The 20349-nt window shown below is 50.7% G+C and overlaps 2 protein-coding genes and 1 long non-coding RNA gene across 9 annotated transcripts in view; 1 reads left to right on the top strand and 2 right to left on the bottom strand.

Annotated features, from left to right (window-relative positions):
- GNAO1 (G protein subunit alpha o1) overlaps positions 1–15686 on the top strand; it is a 148549-nt gene extending 132863 nt beyond the window's left edge. The window contains exons 7-8 of one of the 2 annotated variants that reach the window (XM_087738740.1): positions 11508–11661; positions 13577–15686. In XM_087738740.1, the coding sequence (XP_087594866.1) occupies positions 11508–11661; positions 13577–13764 (342 nt within the window). In that variant the 3' untranslated portion in view covers positions 13765–15686. Of the gene's footprint in view, positions 1–1229; positions 7687–11507; positions 11662–13576 lie in introns of those variants that run through there. The other variant, XM_087738741.1, reaches the window with a different exon arrangement.
- On the bottom strand, positions 7697–13303 carry LOC148050989 (uncharacterized). Of its 4 annotated transcripts, none has more exons than XR_015700332.1 (4): positions 13167–13303; positions 12380–12663; positions 11806–12172; positions 7697–10593 (listed from the first exon to the last, which is right to left on the bottom strand). It is a non-coding gene; the product is annotated as an uncharacterized LOC148050989 (long non-coding RNA). The 4 variants fall into 4 exon arrangements; XR_015700333.1 differs by having other exon boundaries at positions 12636–12663; XR_015700330.1 differs by lacking the exon at positions 12380–12663 and having other exon boundaries at positions 11806–11973; positions 12078–12172.
- Positions 15687–18066: 2380 nt separating the features above from the next.
- Positions 18067–20349, bottom strand: part of AMFR (autocrine motility factor receptor) — a 35983-nt gene continuing 33700 nt past the window's right edge. For all 3 annotated transcript variants that reach the window (XM_087740398.1, XM_087740400.1, XM_087740399.1), the window contains one exon: positions 18067–19669. In XM_087740398.1, the coding sequence (XP_087596524.1) occupies positions 19519–19669 (151 nt within the window). In that variant the 3' untranslated portion in view covers positions 18067–19518. The remainder of the gene's footprint in view (positions 19670–20349) is intronic.

Genomic DNA, 20349 nt, shown 5'->3' with positions numbered 1-20349 from the left:
CAGCATGTGGAACTGTTCCCAAATTATTTACACAGGTCTTCATGCAAGAACCTGCTCCCAGCAAACATTTTGCTTGTCTTACTTCAACATATTCTCAAGTCTCATGGTCTTCATGAGCTTGTGTCTTCACCTAGCAATGCATGTACCTGTAAGTGCAAGTGATTTCCCAGATCAGCTGCCTTCAACCACATCAAATCTCAAGCCCAAGTAAGCTTCTCTCTAGCAGATAACAACATTTCCCATCAGTAAAGCATCATGGAGAGAGAAGGATCCAAGAGCATTAGCAGTGTTACCAACGTCGAGCCCTCCCAGGCTTGGGAGATGCTGGCACCCGACAGTACGCAGCAGTGCTGGAGGGCTGTGCTCCAGGCCAGCCAGAGAAACGGAGTTTATCAGACCTAAGCAGGTGCCCGAGTGGAGCTGTGCACGTGAGCAATGTCAAGGCTGGCCAGATGAGAAAGGATCTGCTCTTTTGCATGACTGCTCTTAAGCTTTTTTGACACAAAACCTGACGGTTATTAAGGTTTGGCACAGACATCTCTATACACCAAAACGAGAAGCTCCTCATGGCGCAATTTTGGCCACAGCTCTAGCAGAGGGTGCTGTGATCCTGATTTCTCAAAAAGAGGGACATTTTGTATTAGCTTTTTTGTATTTTGTTTGAGAAAACTCCACTTTGCTCCTGTAACAGAGGCTGGATCTTTTCATGTCCTTTTCTCTTAGTGATTCAGGGAAAGGAGGGCACGGTTACCAATACTGCCCTCAATTCATGAACATTTTAGCTCCTCTTTTCCATCAAAAGCTGAAACTTTAATCAAAAAATCTAAAAAAGGAAAAAAGCTAAGCCTTTGCACCAGGTCAAACACTTACTGCATTCCTGGCAGCTTTTTTCTCTTTTCTGTCAGCATTATGTGGAATTTCTTCTGGTTTTCCCATCATAGCCTGTTTCACACTCAGTTCCCTCATCCATTTCATCTCTATGGACTATAAACAGCAACTCAGAATAAAAATACAGCTGAGCTGACAGTCGGAGAGCATCTCCTCCCTTGCAGCAATCCTGGCTGGTAATAGTGACAGTCCCTGAGATGGAGATGGGGCGGCTGGGTTGCAGCAGCCTTGTACGAGGTCTCCATGTCCCTAAAATGGGGCACTTGCAGGCACCCTACGGATTTAGGGTTATGGGCTTGCTTTAATCCACTCTTTTTCCTTTCATCTTGGCTCTCTTATAGGCCCCAACTCTTTCACGGAGGCAGTGGCTTACATCCAGGCTCAGTACGAGAGCAAGAACAAGTCCCCCAACAAGGAGATCTACACGCACATCACCTGCGCCACCGACACCAACAACATCCAGTTCGTCTTCGACGCCGTCACGGATGTCATCATCGCCAACAACCTGCGGGGATGCGGACTCTACTAAAGCCCTGTCCTCCCCTCCTCTCTTCACGCCCACCGGGAGCATCCTCCAGTCCCACGGGCAGGTCCTCTCTTTCTTTTTTTTCCTCCTCAGAAGATGATGAGGAAGAAATATGTAAATCCCTCCTCCTGTCCCAGAAAACTTTGCAGCAAGTTCTGCTTTCCCCAGCCCCGTTTTATTTTATTTTGGTTTATTTTGGGTTCATTCCCTTGCTGCCTCGTTCTACTCCTCCGTTCCAATTCACAGTGCTGTAGAGGGAGCTAACACGTTTCCCACAAAGTGCATTTCAACTGCCAAAAGACAAAAATACTTCAGTTTAAAAAAAAAAAAAAATCAAAGCCTTAAAATACTGGTCAGCAACAGTGTAGTTTGGAACCAAAACTTTTTTTTTCCTTTAGGGAAAAGGGATATTTTTAATTCTCCTGGTTATTTATCTTTTTTTTTTAAAACACTACTCCTTTGGGAAGCGCTAGATACAACTTGATCATTTTGAGGGTACCTTACGGCTCCAGTTCCTACCCGAAAGCCGGAGGGGTCTGTGTTGAAAGCAGCCGCTGCAGCTTGGATTTGTATATTCTCCCTTTTTCCAGACAGCTATTTGAACAAGTAAAACAGCCATATTGAGTTCTGCTGGTGTCTGAGTAAGAAGGACACAGTAACAAAACCTACTAAGCGTTGTCTAAAAGCATTCGTTACCGGTAACAGTTTTACCTCAATTTTTTCAAAATTAATGTTAAAATATGTCTAGTGGTTTCAGTAACCTGTTTCTGAGGCACTTTGCTGGATGCCACGGAGCTGCTGGGCTGAGCGGAGCGGTGGCAGCTGGGCTTGGACCCCGGGAGCGTAGGCAGCAAGGATGCCCCAGGGATGGCATGCTGATGGGGACCCTGCGGATGGGGGCATCCTGGCGAGGATGCCAGCCTGGGTACCCAGCAACCTTTCCCAAAGCACGTCCCAGCCTAAGTGATTTCAGCACAACCGATGCTCCTGCAAACACGCAGCGTCTCTTTCCAAACGTCAGCCCTGAAACGCTGGCGTGCACCAAAAATATTTAGCCCTGGCTTCTTGTAGGCAGGGTTTGACCTTCAAGTACCTGAAATGCAGAGAGGTGCTTTGGGAAAGCTCACCATGCTTGGGTGACAGCAGGGCATGCAGGAGCCTCATGGCTTTTTATCGCACCTCGGGCATCTAAATACCCTTGAGAAGCCCGACCTGGCAATCTGAGCCCCCTCAACTGAGCAGAAGCAGGTAGCTTGCCTGGATGTCCAGGAGAGACAGCTCCAGGTTCGGTGTCTCCAGTCAGGGCATCTCTTTACCAGTATCTAAAGCGAGAGGGATGGTTTATACTGGCCATGTAGCGGCGAGGGAAGGCTCAGGGAGCTGATTTGAGCCAAGTGATGGAGTAGGAAGGAAAAGTGCAAGGAAGAGAGGGAAGGAAGGAAGGGCAGGGGGAGAGGTATGGAAAGGGCAAGGGTAGCACCCAGCACAGCAAAATGTGGGGGCACAGAGGGGAAAACAAACATGGCTGGGCTGGGGTACATGTGGCCATCCATCTGCCATCACCAAGAGCTCTGGGTGCCATTGGGGTGAAGGCAGAGGGGCGTGTGAGAGGTGGGGTGTCACCTCTGGGAGCGTGGAGGGACCCTTAGAAGTCCACCCCGAAAGCTTGTTTGGTGTCTGAGTGAGACAGCCACCTCTGAGGTCCCACTCGGCATGGCAGCTGGGGGCAGGTAGGCAACCCTGATCCCTGCCTCTTCTCTGCCTCTCTGAAAAGTCCATAATCCTGGAAAACGTGAGTCTTTCCAGGCCAGCCACAAGTTCAGCTGTCCTCTCTTGGGAGCCCAGCCTAGGGGTGTCTTTCAGGTCTCAGGAGGTCTGAGTTTTCTCCAGTGCCATGTCTGAGAGGCATATCTCTTTTGTCGCTGTGCCCATCTAGGAGAGATGGTGTGAGAGCAGCCCAAAGCAGCACAGCCCAAAGGCAAGGGGAGGCAGGGAAAGGAGCAGGTATGGTGGCAGGGGACGGAGAGGAACGGCAGGGGAGGTTTGGGGGGTGCGGTTTGGGACAGAAGTTGCAGAAGGGAGATGAGGCAGGTTGAGGCAGCAGGGAGGACGGGAAGAGAAGGGCACCTGGGAGGCGGAGGAGAGTCCCCATCGGAGGTTGCGCTCGGCTGGGACAGCATTTATGGGACATCCACGACAAAACCCCAGCCAGGGATGCGAGCGGGAGCACCAAGGGGCAAACAGGGGAGGCCTGCGGAAGAGAACAAGGTGGCTTTCGCCTATCTAACCAGCTCACAGCCCAGCTTGGTTGGCAGCTGTGTCAGTAACCCCCTAGACAGCATTAAATTATAAAACTGTATTTAGTATCGTACAGTGAGGACCCACTGCTGTTCTGCTGGACACTAACAGCAATAACGCCAGGTCTCTGCCTCCCCTGCTCTGGCCCAAGGGAGTACCCACCTTTCTCTTCACCATCTCAGCCTTAAAATACCTCTGGTGGCATCAGCTCCCACAAAGAGCTGGCCAGCCAGCAAAGCCAGAAGCCCCCCCTCTCTGCTCCTCATCCCACATCCTACCCCCTTGTCTTGTTTTCCTGGGTCCCAGCTCCCCTCCCAGCTCCATTTAATGCCGGCACACTCTGCTGTACAACCGTAAACCAAAGGAACACTGACCACAAGGCCTGTGCATTTAATTGTATTTGGTTTAGCTTAGGATTTTCAGAGTCAATGGGAAGGATTTTCAAAGAAAGGATTTTCAGTGGGAAGCACCTGCCCAGTTTTCTGGTTCCTTGGAAGGGACCAGCCACATGCCCCGACCCTGAAAAGATTTACGTGCATGTTGAGTTCTAATCCCTGCATACTAAAGCCAAGGGAATGACAGTAAAATGCAACCAACCTGTTTGTTTTTGCAGGAAGAGGAATTCAGAGCATAAGTGATGTGAAAAAGAAATATGCAGGACTCAGATCCACTCCTGCCAAATTTCCCCTCGACCCCAAGCCAAACTTTCTGCTTGCTTACCCTCTGCTTATCTCAGAGGTCATTTTACTCCAGGTGAAAGCTGGGCTGCTCTCTGAGGTCATTGAATTAGTCTAGTCCCTCGCTTTGCTTTTCAAGACAATGCATGATGGCAATGGGATGGTGCTTCTGCCACAGAGCGGGCAGGGAATTAGCTGGCAGGATGCAGAGGGACAGGGATGCTCCTGGAGCTTGTCCCATGCAGGTGACCAAGTCCCACCAGTAACACCTAGTGTTCAAATGCGCATTGAGTGTCAAAGTGCAGGCTGAAAAGCTGAATGTTGGTTACATTTGGTACATAAAGTGTACCTAACGACTAGACCCACAGTGAAGCACCAGAGTTGTGTGCAGTGGTGCGCTCATGACTTGTGCTGGCAGCAAGGCAGGTCTTAATTAAGCTGTTTCAGAAGGAGTTGATCAGCAGCACTAGAAGTTTGGAGATTTTCTGTTCCCACTCCTTGCTGCGGGTGACATTTTATCGGAGCGAGTAAGTAACAGAAGCTGTTCCCAGTGAAGGCAGCACCAAGTCAAGGCTTCAGGAGTTCACAGCATAAAGCACACAGGAATATTTTGGTAAAGGCAATTTAAATTAATGCAACCCCAAACTACCAAATGCAGCCAATCACCCGTGCCAGCTTGGTGTGCTTGTGCCACGCTCCAGGCTGGATTCAGGCAACCGCACCCGGCTGTGCTGGCTGGGAGGTCCAAACCCTCCTGCCCCAGCCCCTCCGCAGCTCCGTCTGGTTCCCTGGCTCGTTGGTGATGATCAACGGCTGGTGCTCCACAGGGAGAAAAGGGAAAAAAAGAGGAGGAAACGTTGACAAGATGGAGCCTTTTCTTTCATTTTCTTTGGCATATTGTATGTCTAAAGCTTCATTTCAGCTGCTGCTGCTGACATTCCCTCCCTCACACGAGTGTCGTGAGGATTCACTGACAAAGGCTGGAAACGGCGTTTGGAAGATGAAATGCTTCCAGTGTTAAACACTACTATTTCTCCCGCTTGATGGCCTTGTATAGATTTTTGTCTCCAGAATGCCTGCCAAAGCATTACTCACTGCTGGCTTTCTGCATCCTCCCAAGCCTTTTCTGACAGATGTGCCTTCTGCAGGCAATCTTTTGCCCTGTGCTTTTTCTAAACACCAGCAATCCTTGCTGCAATTGCCTAAAAAGACGACCTTGAAATGTATCCCCTGCTTTCAAAAGCCCTCTTCTTAATAGCCCCTTGTGCTTTGCAATTGCAACAGTCCGAATCCAGACCCTCAGAGGCCCCAGGTTGTGTTGAATTTGCAGTCACCACATAGCAGCGATGTTGCAACTGGTAGAGATGCAACAGAAATACTGGGGCATGGGGGACGTATTTTAAAAGCACAATGATTCACAGAATTGAAACAGCTATGTGTACACCCTGCTGCCCTTCAAAGCCAATGTGGGAATTTGCGAAGGATACCCTTTTTGGGATGCAGGAGGTTTTTAATGACTCAGGTCACTTGTCCAGCAGCAGCAGCATCCGAGGGGCATCATGTTGAAAGCAGCGTTAGCAACTCTCAATGAGCTTCAGACAGCAGCAAAAAGAAAGAAGGAAGCCCCCTCATATGCTCCATTGGCAATGAGAGGGTTGGGTGTGTGGAGCCATGAGACAAAAAAAAAAAATGCACATAGCTCCTTTATTTAAACAACAATTTTGATGAAATAGAGAACCCTGTAGAAGGAAAGCCTTGGAATGAACCTGTAGATGAGGCTGCAGGGTTAAGCTGCACCCAAGAGCACCATGCTCCTTGGGAGGATGCAGTAGCTGGGCTCGTTAGGAGAACTAGCAATAAATACACACTGGGAAAGCACACATTAAAATACAGCCACATATACTTCAAAGGCCAGTTTTTTTCTTTAGCAAATAGAATTCACACTCCCGTTTTTACATACGGCCAGAGGAGCCCCGCCGAGCGGCAGGGCAGCGGGACCACTTGGCGAGGCCATCTGGCCCCTCCGTCTGCTAGCCCCGAACTGTCCCTGCTGCCCCTGCCCTCTCGCAGGGCCCCAGCCAGGTCTAGCGAGGGGTCAGTCAGCTTCCCACCACCGCCCTCCCAGAAATTCTTCCAACTAAATCTCTCTCAGGAGTTTTGTATGAGAATTAGCTTCTTGCCTTCAGCCAGCTTTCCTGGATGGCTGGCCAGCCTGTCCCTCCATGGAGGGCAGAGCACCCTCAGGAGGAGGCTGCCGTGCCTCCTCAGTAGATGTGATTTTGTTTTACAGGACACTAAAAGTATTAATGAGAGCAGTCTATACTGTGATGTACATTAAAATGTATCTGGTGGTTTTAATCTGTTGTGGCATGAGCCCAGTGCTTGCCTGCAGGGGAACAGACTTTGTTCTCAGGCCAGGAATGCAATCTCCAAGAGGTCAGGATGGTACATAGAAGATGTCCTTTTGCCAAAACATCCCGGTGTGCCCAGTGGCTGCTGTGGGAACATCGGGCAGCCCCTCGCTGTGCAGCTCGACACGGCGCGGGGTTCAGCTGGGGTGGCAGACATCCCCCACGGGGGATGGTGCAGCTGATGCTGTAAAAGGGACCAACCCTGCACCGTAGCCTGTGCTATGTGTCCAAGTATTTTGTGGCCAAAAAATCTCCTGGAGCCAGGGAGACATTTGTTGTTGAGTTCCTGGGAACAAGGCTGACCGTTTGTCAAGTCGATTAGAGAAGCTTAGTACTAGTGTGTTTGTGTCTTTGTCATGGGCCGGGTTTGTCTTCAGGCTTACGACCAAAAACTCCACAACCATTTCCAAGGAGACTAAAACACTCGTTAACGATCCAACGCTGGAAGCGTCAAGGTCAATAGGGATGGTGCTACTGAGCATCACCCTGAACCACCCAAACTCATCACACGCTTGCACCCCTAGCGCACAAACGAGAAAGCAGAGACGTGGTGCGGGTGGCACAAAGGAGCAGACCAGGGTCTTGCCTCCGCCTCCCCAGAGGAAAGAGCAGACAGAAACACTCTCCCAAAGTGCCGAGACTTCAGCGTCTGTTATCATTTCTGAGCTCCTGCAATGACACAAGATAATTGATGCTGACAGATATAGGTACGTGACCTATATAAGACGTTACGCTGAGAACGTGGCTATGGAAAGGGACTTCTCACAGGACTGCTCATGTCCAAACTGGCAGCCTGTGAGCTCTTATTTGTGCTGCGAAGGCTAGCTCGTGAACATGAGCAAGTACCACCCTTAAACGCTGATGTGTTAATAAGAGCAGGAGGACCAAAGCCATGGTGGAAGGAGAGGGGAGGGAGCCAGGTTGGGGACAGGGCAGAAACATCTCCCAGAGAGAGCAGCTCAGTTCTCCGAAGGGACCGGGTGCAGCAGGGATGAGGAGGAGAGACCTGGGGAGGAGGTGGAAGGCTGGGAGCTGGCCCGATGCTTGCTGCCCCAGTCCCTCTCCCACCCAGTGTCTTGGAAATTACTGTCGAGGCCAAGCCCTGGCTGTCCTGTAGCACAGGCAAGCAGCTCCAAGTCTAAACCCCCTGCTCCAGGTGGGGAGAGGAGATCACAGTGGGTATCAACACGATTTTCAGCATTGCCTGAGTCTCACCAGCTTTTCCAGTGCTGGAGCAACCCAGTGGCCCTGAGCAAGTAAATACGGTTGTTTAAAGACCAGCCATTGTCCCGTTAAAGAGCCCAGTCCCTAATTTAACATCCTCAGCCCTATTCCGCGCCCCCCCTCCCTTTCCTCCTTTCAGCTCGACAAGGGAACAGTGACCATCACCCTGCCTCTGGGCTCCCCGCTCCCCACCACATTTCTTCCCGAAGGATCGCCGGAGGCCACCACAATTTTCCTTTTGCTGGTTTCCCGCTGAATTGGTTCTCCTGCATGTTTGATGGCCCAAACTGTATTAACTGTAATTTTGTACGAAGAGTGACTGTCCATTGGTTTAATAGAGCATTAGTTATTGTAATAATTTATTGGCTGTCGGTAATGTATTTATTAGTTACAAAATGTTAATAAAGTGCCAGCTCTTTTCTAGTGTGAGAGGGTTTTTATTGTGTCTCCCTTGAGCGCGTCCAGCTTCTCAAGCTCGTTATTTACCCTACATCTGCTCCGTGCACATACACGTACGACACGTGCCGGTGGTGTCAGTCATCTGCCACAGCCTCAATCTCCTGGAGATAAGGAATCTGAAAGGGCTATAACCAAAAGGTATTTAATTTTATGTAAGTATTCGGTGGGAATTTTTTTTCCTTTGTTTTTAAATAGAACTTTATCATGGTTTCTGTTTGCTCCTTGGTTTCTGTAAATTACTCTTCCCCTCCTGAAGTCCCTTGCCCCCGTGTATCTATGTCAGACCATCCATGCTTTTCCTCTGGCGCTGCCAGGTGCCGCACTGGTGTCCGTCTGTCCTTTAGGCACCCATCGGTGGCGATGCTTAGCACAGGCATTGGCGGGGCAGTGTCCCTGCGGCCCCATTGCTTCCTCCGATACTTTGGTTGCAAATCTATTACAAGTAGCAAGCTTTGTATTGCTTTTCCGCCGTCTCCTTACGCCTTGGGAGCACAGAGGCAAAAGAGCCGTTTCTGCTTTGATTCAATAAACGCTGCTTTTTCCTCCATGCAGTAACACGGTACTTGGAGCACCCCTCCCTCCCTTTAAAGTAGCGCTTGGGCCAGTTTGTTCTTTTATGTTTAAACCAAAGATCTTCCATTATTTGAGGCATGAAATAGAAGCAAAGAATTTGAAGAAACCAAGAGAAAATTTTCCATAAACCTCAGCAAAGGAAAATTAACCATTATTCCTATTGACTTCACCAATTTCCAGTGACATAACTTCAGCTGGACCTGTCCTCGGACACGTATCCCCATACGTCCCATCCTGCAGCTCAGACAGAATTACAGGCCAGCTCTGAGAAAAGCTAACGGCTGAGAGGGAAAGGATTTTTCTTTGTATGTTTGTATTGGGGATTTTTAAAAATTTCCTCCAGGATGCCTGCACGGGTGTCCAGGGCTCAGAAGTCACCAGGGTTATTCTCCTTGCGCTTGGCATTTTCATACCCCTGGGCACGCACCTTGTTTCAGCTGCTCCTCCACCACCACCATCAGTCCTTTATTTAAATATAATACTTATATGGGACAACGAGGAAAAAAACCTCCCAGCTACTTGCCATGAAAATCTCAAGAGCCAGCATTTTTGCAACAGCCACAAGTCAAGAAGAGCCACATCCTTTTGTGGCGGTTTCTGTTTTCACCATGAATAAGGCTTATTTTTTTTTTTTTTAAAAAGATAAGGACCCAATGAAGTCCTGAAGCTTTGGAAAGCAACTGCTTGGCATCCCTAGCTACTCTTTGTCAAGGACCCAACAGCGTCATCGCAAAGCCTTTCAAGATGAAATCAGACATCTGCTAAATTTTGCATGCAAAAGCTACAGTTGAATTGTAGCTAATAAAATGACTCACTAATAAAACATTCATGGAAAACTCCAAAATGTGTAATTGGGTCATCATTTCATTAGGAAACACGTGTGTTCTCGCAAATCTTCGGCAAGTCCAAAGCCCCGCCTTGCTGCGCCTCCAAAAGTAGAGGCTCTGGGGGGATGTTTGCTGCAGGAGGGTTTCCCCACCGGCTGCCGAGCACCCTTGCTGCCCGGAGCACGTCTCTGCGGTTCTCAGCGCCACGCAAGGCTTTTCCAAATAGCTGGGTGCCCCTGTGCAAGCGGCAGGCAGCAGAGCCGGGGCTCGGCCCCAAGAGGGGCTTGCAGAGAGGGGCATGGCGGGGCCAGCAGCTTTGGACTTCACTGAGCCCTGGTTTTGAACCAGAAGCTTTGCAAGTTCAAATAGTCAACTAGGTGGGTATCAGTAATGAAAGAGGTGCACGGGCTGCTTAAAAGGTCTCCCAAAGTTGTCAGCGGAGCAGCAGGGAACGGCTTTCTGTTTAAGAGCAAGTTAATGACGGAGAAAGTTTTTTGAGAGCTCCTAGAGAGCCGTATCTGTCCTGTCCAGCGGCACCTTCACACCAACAGCGAGTGCAGACGCCTGCCCGCACAGACAGCCCGCAGCCGCTCGAGCGAAGCACTACAGTACTCCGCATGATGGTGCCCTACAACGGCTGATTCGGCGCAGGACAGCCTCACCTCCTCCTTCTCCTGTCCTGTCCGCTCTCCGCTCCTTTCTGATAACTTCTGTAGCATGGGGAAAAACAGATTTATATGGCTTTTGTCCACATGCGAGAGGACAATTATTTTTTAAAAAAATTACAGCTTTTAGAGATTTGCCTCTATTTATGCTCCTACTAAAACTCTTCCACGCTTAAAGCCTCCCTGGAGCAGCCTGCAAGCCGGCGCGCTCAGGAGAGCTGCGAGGTGGGCTGGCAGAGGCACCTGCATCGCTTTCCTCCATGCAGCAGCACTGGGATTTCATAGCAGTGACCCAGCCACCACCGTGGCATTTTCAAAGACGGGCTGAAGGCTCTTCCAGGGGCACAAGGGCCCGGCTGGGACAGGACCTGCCCCAGCCTCAGGGCAATCCCTCAGCACCAGTCTTGCCAAGATGCCACCGCTGCTCAGCACAAGTACCCTTCCAGGCAGGTCCGCAGGACCACCCTGAGATGGCCAAAACTCCCTCCATCCCAGTCCCGTGCCCAGTGCATCCCGGCTGCTGGCTGGCACCGTCTGTCCATCCTTTATTTTGGCTCTGCAAACGATGCTTCAGGGGTGCCCAGCCCCTGAAAAGATTCAGGCAAGACCAGAAAGCTGCAGTCCCCTTTCCCAGCTCCTCAGTTTACGCAGGTGATGAGCAAATGAGGGGTTTTTTCTGCTCTTCCTTGAAGCTTCAGGTGTCAGCCCTGCTAGAGCAGCCAGCAGAGAGGCTCTGCCGGGAGGCAGTGGAGGATCAGCGGCATCCTCCAGCCTGGGATGAGAGCAACACCCTGTTTCCTCCACCTTTGTAACCACCTCGCATTCACCACTGTCTAATTTTAGAGATTTTTTTGCTTTCTAAGCATTTCAATTCAGAAAAATGTTCTCTTCTCCTCTAACTCTCTCTTTCTCTTTGCCTTTCTCTCTCCCCTCTCTTCCCTCCATGCTCCCCATTGCAGAACCGCATGCACGAATCTCTCATGCTCTTCGACTCCATCTGTAACAACAAATTCTTCATCGATACCTCCATCATTCTCTTCCTCAACAAGAAAGACCTATTTGCCGAGAAGATCAAGAAATCGCCTCTGACCATCTGCTTCCCTGAATACACAGGTACGTGCCGGGGCTGACGCGGTGCAGCCCGGCGTGACGCCTGCCACCGTGCCGGCGGGGCTGGGGGCTGCGTCTCACCCCAGAGGCGGGCAGGGGGACGGAGGGGACGGGGTGCCTTTATGGGGGGGCAGAAGCGCTGCCTACCTTTGAGAGCCGCGGTGCAGCTCCATCACCCTGCTCTTGGGGTGGGGTCGTGTCCTGTGCACGGTCAGTTCTTGCGGCAAAGGCGTGTGACCGGACGACAGGACAGAGAGATAGTCAAGATGGTCAAGATGAATGGAGACAAGCTTTAATGAGTCTGGCCACAGGGAGCTGTGGAAAGGAGAAGCCTTGGTGAGAGCCGGCCGCCCGCCACTTGAGCCATCCTGTTTGCTGATGGCTCCTGAGAAGCTCTGGCTGGAGAAGCCAGGACACACCGTCCTCCAAGCTGCGTCTCCCGTTTGCATCCTCCCAGGAGGGCCTTTGTGCAGGGTACAGTTGGGGAAGGAAAGAGCCCCTTTACAGCAGAAATCTGTGAAACCACAAGAGAATCACACATTTTTTAAGTGAAACCAACGTGGCTTGGGGAAAAGAACAAAACCCAAGAAAATGGGGTAAGACTAGATGTCCGTTCTGAATTTGCTAAGGGAAAGAAAAAAATCACTTCCGATTCAGAGGCTCCAGCATCTCCTACAGATACTTGAACATCTCTGAATTATTTCACCCAGAACACACCCACCTTGGACACCGGACCCTGGGGACAAGGGGGTGCCCCATCGAGACAGCACCCATTCCCCTACGGCATAAGCACACCAGCATTTCCACCAGAGGTTTTTAGGCTTCTCCATCACAAAAGCAGCAGTACTTTTTTCCCAGACACCTGATGGGACATCCCAAAATACCCTGCGTGGAGTTGTACGGCACATCCCAGCTACCCTGGGGAAAGGGACAGCCTGGTGGCACCAGGCCACCTCCCCTCTCCTTCGGCCACCCACCGCATCGGGAAGGAGGGGAACCAGCAAGCTGGAAAAGGAAAATAAATCTCCAGATAATAGCAGCTCTTGCAAAGGCGATTTCAGGGGCGTAATTCAGGCTTTGTGGCTTCCCGCGAGGGGCCAGGCACAGCCACTCTCGCTGCCGTAAGCAGCTTAATGCAATAATGCACATTTTTTGGCTCAAACATCTGGCCCCTCTCCAGCCCGCCTTAAAAAAGCTGAACTCCCCTGGTCCATTGAGCAAGTAGGCGATGGTGCCTCTCCGAGGGGCTCCTGCCCCACTGCATCCCCCTTGCCCATCCCAGGGCCCAGGGTGAGACCTCCCGCCCAGCCTGACGGCACACAGGGAGGCTCAGCCCCAGTAAGGGGACACAGCCAGCACCCATGGGTGACACTGGAGTGGCCACCAACCCTCCCAGCCATCCCTCCCTCCCCCTGCCTGGCCGGGGGGCCACCAAGCCCCCCGGCCTTTCTCCCCCCAACCCGTGCTCCCTTGGGACAGGCGCTGCGGGATGCGCCATGGGGACTCACCAGCAACACCGGGAGGAGCGTCCCTCTGGCACAGCACAGCTGGGGTCTGCTGCCCTTCCCTGGGGGAAAAAGGGGAGCGGGCGGGGAGGGCAAAGCGGCAACACCTGGGGAGGGAGAAGGCTCCAACAGAGCCCAGGTGCTCTGCGATTGGGGGAAAAGAGGGGGGAAATGGGGCAGAATGGGGTGGAAAAGTGTAAGGGGGGGGGAAGGAGGGAGATGGAGGGGGAAAAGGGGTAAATGGATCCTGCTGAGGGGTGAATTGGGGAAAAAAATGGAAATTAAATACATTTTGCCTGGTTTCTTTAGAAATAAAGCAGTTTGCAAGTGGCGAGGGCCCGGGTGTGCAGTGGGAGGGTGGTGGCCCGCAGCCCTGACGCCCCCCGCTCTGTCCCCCCCGCCTCTGCCCGCAGGTCCCAACACCTACGAGGACGCGGCCGCCTACATCCAAGCACAATTCGAAAGCAAAAACCGCTCCCCCAACAAGGAGATTTACTGCCACATGACGTGTGCCACAGACACGAACAACATCCAGGTGGTATTTGACGCCGTCACCGACATCATCATTGCCAACAACCTGCGGGGCTGCGGCTTGTACTGACCCCCGCGGCGCAAAGCGACTTCTTTGGTGGCGGTCCCGGCGCCAGGAGAGAAAAGAAACAAAAAAATAAAAAATAAAAAAAATCCCAACGCAACCACACACAGACACACACACACATGCGCGCGCGGAAAAAAAAAAAAAGAGGCGAAACAAAACGAAAAAAAACAGATTGAATGAGAGAAAAAAAAAGATTCGTAATCATAATCATGCAAGTTGGTAAATAAAAAGGCATAAGGAAAAATTATATATATACGTATATATATATATAAAAAAAAAAAAAATCCATACCCACCTTTTTAGTTTGTCTGAAGGAGCTGTGGGCAGACTCCGTTCCCCTGGCCGGCTCCAGCCCTCCCTCGCACCGTCCCGGTGTCACAGCCTGGAGGGAACCCCTGGGGCTGGGGGCTCTGCCCGGCCCCGCCACCCCAGCAGCCTCCGGGCATCCCCCCGCGGGGCGCTGGTACCCGGCGGGGGCAGAGGGGCACAGGGGCATCTCCCGGGGTCGCCCCATGGCGAAAGCGGGGCCGGATCCTGCCCGCGCCTCCGCCGTGGCCGTGCCGGTGCTCTTGTGCAGGAGGGGGCTTCTCCCCCCATGAGTTATTTGACCATGGGGTTTATTTTTTAATTATTATTGTTAATTACTGCGCGTTGGCTTTTTCAGTTGTTGTTGTTGTTGTTGTTATTATTGTTAATTATTTTTATTTCCAGCATAGGGAAGGCCAGGCTGCCCCCACCTGACCCCAGCCCTGCCACCGCCCCAGCCCGGGCGAGCCGCTGCCTCGAGAAACTAAAACATACTTTTCTTTTTTTTTTTTATTTTTTTTTTTTATTTTTTTTTTGTAAAAAAAAAGTAGGGGAAAAAAGTCGACAACTCCTCCCTGGCCATGTGTCGTAGCTAAAAAGGGAAACAACAACAGCAACAACAAGCTCTTTTCCCATTTCCCATCCTCGCTGTGTTGGGAGGAAGGCTGCAGTGGGAGCATCCTCCTAACGCTCCCTCTCCGGGGCTTGGGATTTTTTGGGTTAGATTTTTTTGGATTCCCACCCCGCTTTAGGCCAAAGCGCTCACTAGCCAGGAGCCGGTGGGTTTTTTTCCCCCATTTTCACTCCCTCCTGGTTTAACAACTCCTTGCTCCGAGTCGCTGCTCGCTCTCCAAGTTCATCTCCAAAAGCACAGCTCGGCCACGCCAGACAGGCTTCCTCCCCTCGCCCCTCCTGCGGGGCCGATCGGGCGCGTCGGGGAGGGTTATACATATATATATTTTTTATTTTATCTTTTTTTTTTTCTTTGTTTAGGTTTTTTTTTTTTTTGTTTTTATTCATTTTTAACTCTTTCCAGTGAATGCTTTTTTGTGCTGCTTTTTTCTCTCCCCCGCCCCCCCGCCCCAGTCCTCTCTCCCTTTTAGTGAATGGTGTTTTTTCTCTCTCATGTGGGGATGTTTGTGCTGAAAAAAAAAAAAAAAGGAAAAAAAAGAAAAAAAAACTTAAAAAACAAACTTAAAAAAAAGCAAGAATTAAAATAATTTAAAAATTTTAAAAAACACACACAAAACCACAAAAATAATTAAAAAAAAACCCAACAAAAATCGAATGTAGTGTTTACATTGAAGCCACCGTTTTCATGACCAATCCTTCGTCATTTCTACTTTGATTAGTAATCAGACGTCTTCACGGTTTCACTTTTACGAATTACCTTTGCTGAAGAAGAGCAGTCACACCTGTTTAAAAGAAAATGAATAAATAAAGAGGAAACTAAAAAAAAAATAAAAATATTATATATATATATATAAAGCGCCAGGTCTTTCTAAGCCTTTCTATTACCAATCAGTGAGGTTTCTGTGATATATTACACACTGCCAATCTCTTTCTCTGACTAATGGAAAAATTCATGTGTAGCTCAATAAAGAGAATGTTTGTCTGTACCCCGGGCTCTCCCCTCCTGCGCCTCCGCCTGCTTCTTTCCCCCGCGCCTGCCTGCCTCCTTCTGAAGGAGAAAAATGCTAAAAAAAAAAAAAAAAAAAAATCACCCTGGGGGGGCTTTGCTGCTGGTAGCACGGGCAGGAGGGGCTGAGCTAAGAACCGGGTGTGAATCTTGGGGAGGTGCTGCGTGGAAGCCCTTCCAGATGGCTCAGGTTGCTTCAGAACATCACCGGGAGCAAAAATCCCCCCCAGGCGAGGAAAAAATATTTTTATTTCTTTTGGGAATGCAGAGATTGTCATCAGGGTGAGTCCTTCGTTTTGTGGCAACATCAGAAACCCCACAACACGCGAGTTTTCCCCCTAAGCTATAGAGGGAGGTTCTCCAAGGAAGCTGAGATTTTCTCCTGCTGCAGGAACATTTCGGTGTTTGTTTGGTGGTTTTTTTCCCCTACAATTTGGGTTTTTCTCACAGTTTGGGGGTTTTTATTGCAATTCAGGGTTTTTTCGCATTCTCCTTCGTCCCGGGTCCCCCGGCTCCTGCACACACCGGTGTTGGGCACCGTGATTTCAGGCGGGACGCTCAGGAGCCGGCTGCCCCTTGGCGCGGCGCTGGCACAGCCTGGGACCCGGCTGGTTTCTCGGCACGGCGCTCGCCATCCCCTCCCGAGCCACAGAAACGCTTCCAGACCCCGCGGGACCACACGGCCCATCAGCAAACCGGGGGAAGGAGCTGCAGGGAAGGTCACCCCGACAGCCAGGACCCCCCGCCTCGGCTTTACGCCGGGCCGCCCACCGAACGTCACACGCACCCAGCCCGCGCAAGGGAAGGCCGGTTAGCAAAGCTGCTCCGTCACGCAGCAGCATCCCCTGACCAACGTGGTTTCTTCGAGGTTCCTGCTCTTTACAGCGATCCAGAAGCAGCTCGTGTTGGCACTGGGGAAGCCCATCGGGCTTCTCCTCGGATGACCTCCCTTTCCAGGGAAGCAGAGCCAGCCAAGAGGCCACCACTGGTCCATGTGCTCCTCTGCACAAACCAGCCTTTCATCGCTGAATAGGTCATTTTGCAACGGTGCCGCAGGCAAGGATGCCATCCAGCGGCTGGCCAGGGCCCGCTCCCAAGGGAGCAAAGGGAAGAACTGCCGGGAAAAGGTCAGGAATCCAACAAGAGGAGGAGAGAAGTCCAGAAAGAATAGCCCAAGAGTCTCCGAAACATCCCCACCCCTCCTTGGTTTAGTTCCAGGAGCCTCCCTCCAGCCACGCAAGGCGGGCAGCCCCTTTACCCCTCTCCGCTGCAGCCTGAGCAATCCCAGGGTCTTGGGCAAGAGGGGTTTGGGCAGAACAGGCTCACGGCATCTTCTCCTTCCCCACCGATCCGCTGCTGGGCGAAGGACTGGACTCCACAGCAGGGTCCCTCAGCATGCAGAGAGAGGGCTGGTGGCCGAGAAGAGCTGCTTTACCAGTACCGTTCCAGGCCAGCAGGAATGTAAGAAATCAGGGATTGAATTTTCTTTTTTTTTTTTTTTGTAGTGGTGAAATTTGGGGTGGCCAAGCTGCCGCACAGCTCACAGAGCACCAGCAGTAGGCAGAGGTGGCTTGTGCAGCGCTGCTGCCCAGCTGACCCCCGGGAACCAGGGGCTCCCCGCCTGCGGCGACCCCTCTCCAGGGCAGAGCTCTCCCACCCCGGGAAGGTGGGCAGGCTGCGGGAGGGCACGCCAAGGTGGTAGAGATCTTGCAAGCCCAAGGCGAGGTCAGTCCCAAAGCTAGGTCAAAACCTGTCCTGGCTGCAGGCATCCCCTCTGATGAGATGACACTGGGGTCATTTTGCATCATCATGTACAAAACGCATCATCAGGTACAAAATGGACTTGGTGACCTTAAAGGTCTTTTCCAACCTAAACGATTCTCTGGTTCTATGATTCCAAAACCTCCCAGAAATGCAGTGAGGAGGAGGAACTCATGGAAACCGGGAGCCCCAAGAAGGATTTCCGTGCTGTCTTCCCCTCTCCCGTCTGCACTCCCAGAGGCGCATCGACTCTGCGGCTTGATAAAGACCCAAACTCTGTACTGTTCACACGTACAACAGCTCTCATCCCTTCCGTCTGCTGCCAGACAGTTCAAAACCCCACTTCATTTTTACAGTCCCTCGAGACACTGTTTCTCTTCCATTTCCATCTTCGCCGCATGACTGAATTCCAGCAGCAATTACTGCTCTGCCATCCAAGGCTTGGGAAAACGTTCCTAAACCCAGCGTTGGGCGGCTGTGCTGCCTTTCATCGCGACAGAAAGGGAGAACCAAAGGCGGACCCAAGTGCAGGTGTTGTTACATTTACAAACCGAACGCGCACCAGGAACATGAGAAGTCACACTGCAGACATTTCCAAACAATTTCCAACACTGACCAAGATTTTATTTTTGTTGTTGTTGTTGTTTTTTTTAACAATAAAACCAAAACAGCTGTGCTCTGAGCAAAACAAAAGATCTCAAAAAAATTCTTTGAAGTTTACTAATAGCATTGCAAGGTAAGGCTTCCCAAAGAGTTTTATTGAAATAAATTATTTTCACCTAAACATCGATGCAACTCCTCTCATTAAATTCACCTTCAAATGTCCTAAAAACCAACAGTAAAAAAAGTTACCAACAATTCTAGATAATACTGGGCTCCTTCTAAAGGACAGCGATACCAGAACTCACTCTTCAGTAGTTTAAAAATTAAGTCACTGCCATGTAAAATTCAACTACGGAAGCTAGCATCGGCGGCTCCAAGTGGATCTCGTGTCAAAAGTTCTTTAGAAAAATCAGAGGTTAGCAGGTTGGGCTGCAGCCAGCCTAAGGTCCAGCTGCCCCCATTCCTCCAGTCTTTCTGAATAAACTCACGGTGAAGTTGTGGGGTTAAAAAATGAAATAAAAAGCAAGATATCGGAGCTACGTCCACAAGTCCCATCTGCGTTGCTCCGGAGTCCAGAACAGGCAGGTTTTTCTATCGAACTCCCTTGGCTTATGGTAACACTGAACTGCAGGGGCTGCAACCTTGCCTTACGCCCCCTCTTCTTCACTTGATTCCCCTCAGTCTCTCACTTGTTTCTGGCCATAAAAGGCAAAGGAAAGGAACGTGGCCCTGGGGAGTGAACAGAGCCAGACGTCTGCCAGTGCAGGAGAGCCCAGCAATGGTAAACAAACTATTTTATGCTGCTGGAACCGATGTGAATCAGCGCTTCGCTGCACAATTCATGATTTCATTTTTTTCTGCGTTATGTAGCTAGACAACTTCCATCCAGTCTGAGAACTGACTTTCCAGCGATGCTACCCCAGCCCTTCAGGCCGGCCTACGCAACACCCTTCACTGTCGACGCAAACAGGGACTGAAGAGCGGGCGCCTGCTCATCTAACGCAGGGTTTGCTGCAAATATCTAAGCCTTCTTCCCTCTTGGAGTAACCCTCCCTGATCTCGAGCTGAACATGCCCGTGCCCTCCGCGACCTGCACCCACAGTTGCTAATTCGGAACACACTTTCCCCAGCCTCTGCTGTGCAGTCAGCCTAATACCTCACGCTAGCTGCAGAAATCATGCCCGTGGTTTAGAAATTGCCTTTTGTTTGTGGAGGGGATCAACGTCACATAGAAAATATTACAAAAAAGGTTAATTTGTCAGCTGTCCAAACATTATTAGACCACATGCTTTATACAGCAGAGAGGCAGCCAGCTCACTCGGCAGCACAGCTAGCTGAACTCTGAAGAGACACTTTCCTGCTGGTATAGAAAGCGCAGGGGTTTTTTTCGTATTTAATTTATTTATTCAACATTGCTCACGAGGAGGAGGAAGGAGAGGCAACGAGCGCTAAGAGTTTTGCTGCATCTGAAGTCTCCGTTCAGCGGCGGCAGCGAGCGTCCTGCGACGCAGGGTGACGGGATCGGCGGATGCTCCCTCAGGCGGAGGAGAGGGCTTCTCTGTGGTCAGCTCCTCATCGGAGGTTTTGTTTAAGTAACGCCTGCAAGAGGAAAAAGGAAAAGGTGGGTGAGCAGAGCCTCCCTCATTTTGGCTCTGGAGAATACTTCACTGGTACATCCATGAAGTAAGGGAGGGCGCAGGGCACACTGAAAGCAGGAAAATACCTCGATAAAAGCGCACACAAGCTACGTACGCAAAAAAACAAAGCCCGTATAACCTATGATACTTTGCAGAATTGGCAGCAGCTCTTAGTTTTTGTGCAAGATCCTTGTGCCCGTGGGAGGGAGCCAGTCCTAAAGGCGGGGGCTCTACTCTTAACTCAGAGCAATTCAGAGACTGCAGGTCAGTCACGGAATCTCTGTCCCTGTTATTCCACCACTTGTAAGATGCTGGCAGTGTCCACCACAAGAAGTCACTCCTGATGATGAGCAAGCCTTTGATGGAAGGGGCACTGGGGCTGCAAAGTGTAAGATAAGGCAAAAATACAAGGAAGCAGCTGCCAGAGTTAACATCCCAATTAATTTTTACACTTAGTGACAAAATACAGTAGTTTGCAATCCCACAGCTGTTCAACGCAGGAAGGGAACCAGGAAGTCAAAAATGCTTTGTCTCCCTAAATGACATTTTTCAAACATAAAGGAAAAATTATTCTAGGAGCAAGCCTCATTATAGACAAACTCTTAAAAGGTGTCATATCCCCAGTTATTTATATGAAGGCAT

Source organism: Nipponia nippon, unplaced genomic scaffold (genome assembly GCF_047370975.1).
Source record: "Nipponia nippon isolate SJK-2023a ecotype South Korea unplaced genomic scaffold, ASM4737097v1 scaffold_7, whole genome shotgun sequence".
Taxonomy (NCBI): domain Eukaryota; kingdom Metazoa; phylum Chordata; class Aves; order Pelecaniformes; family Threskiornithidae; genus Nipponia; species Nipponia nippon.
The sequence above is the reverse complement of the archived record's forward strand: the minus strand, read 5'-3'. Positions and strand labels throughout refer to the sequence as shown.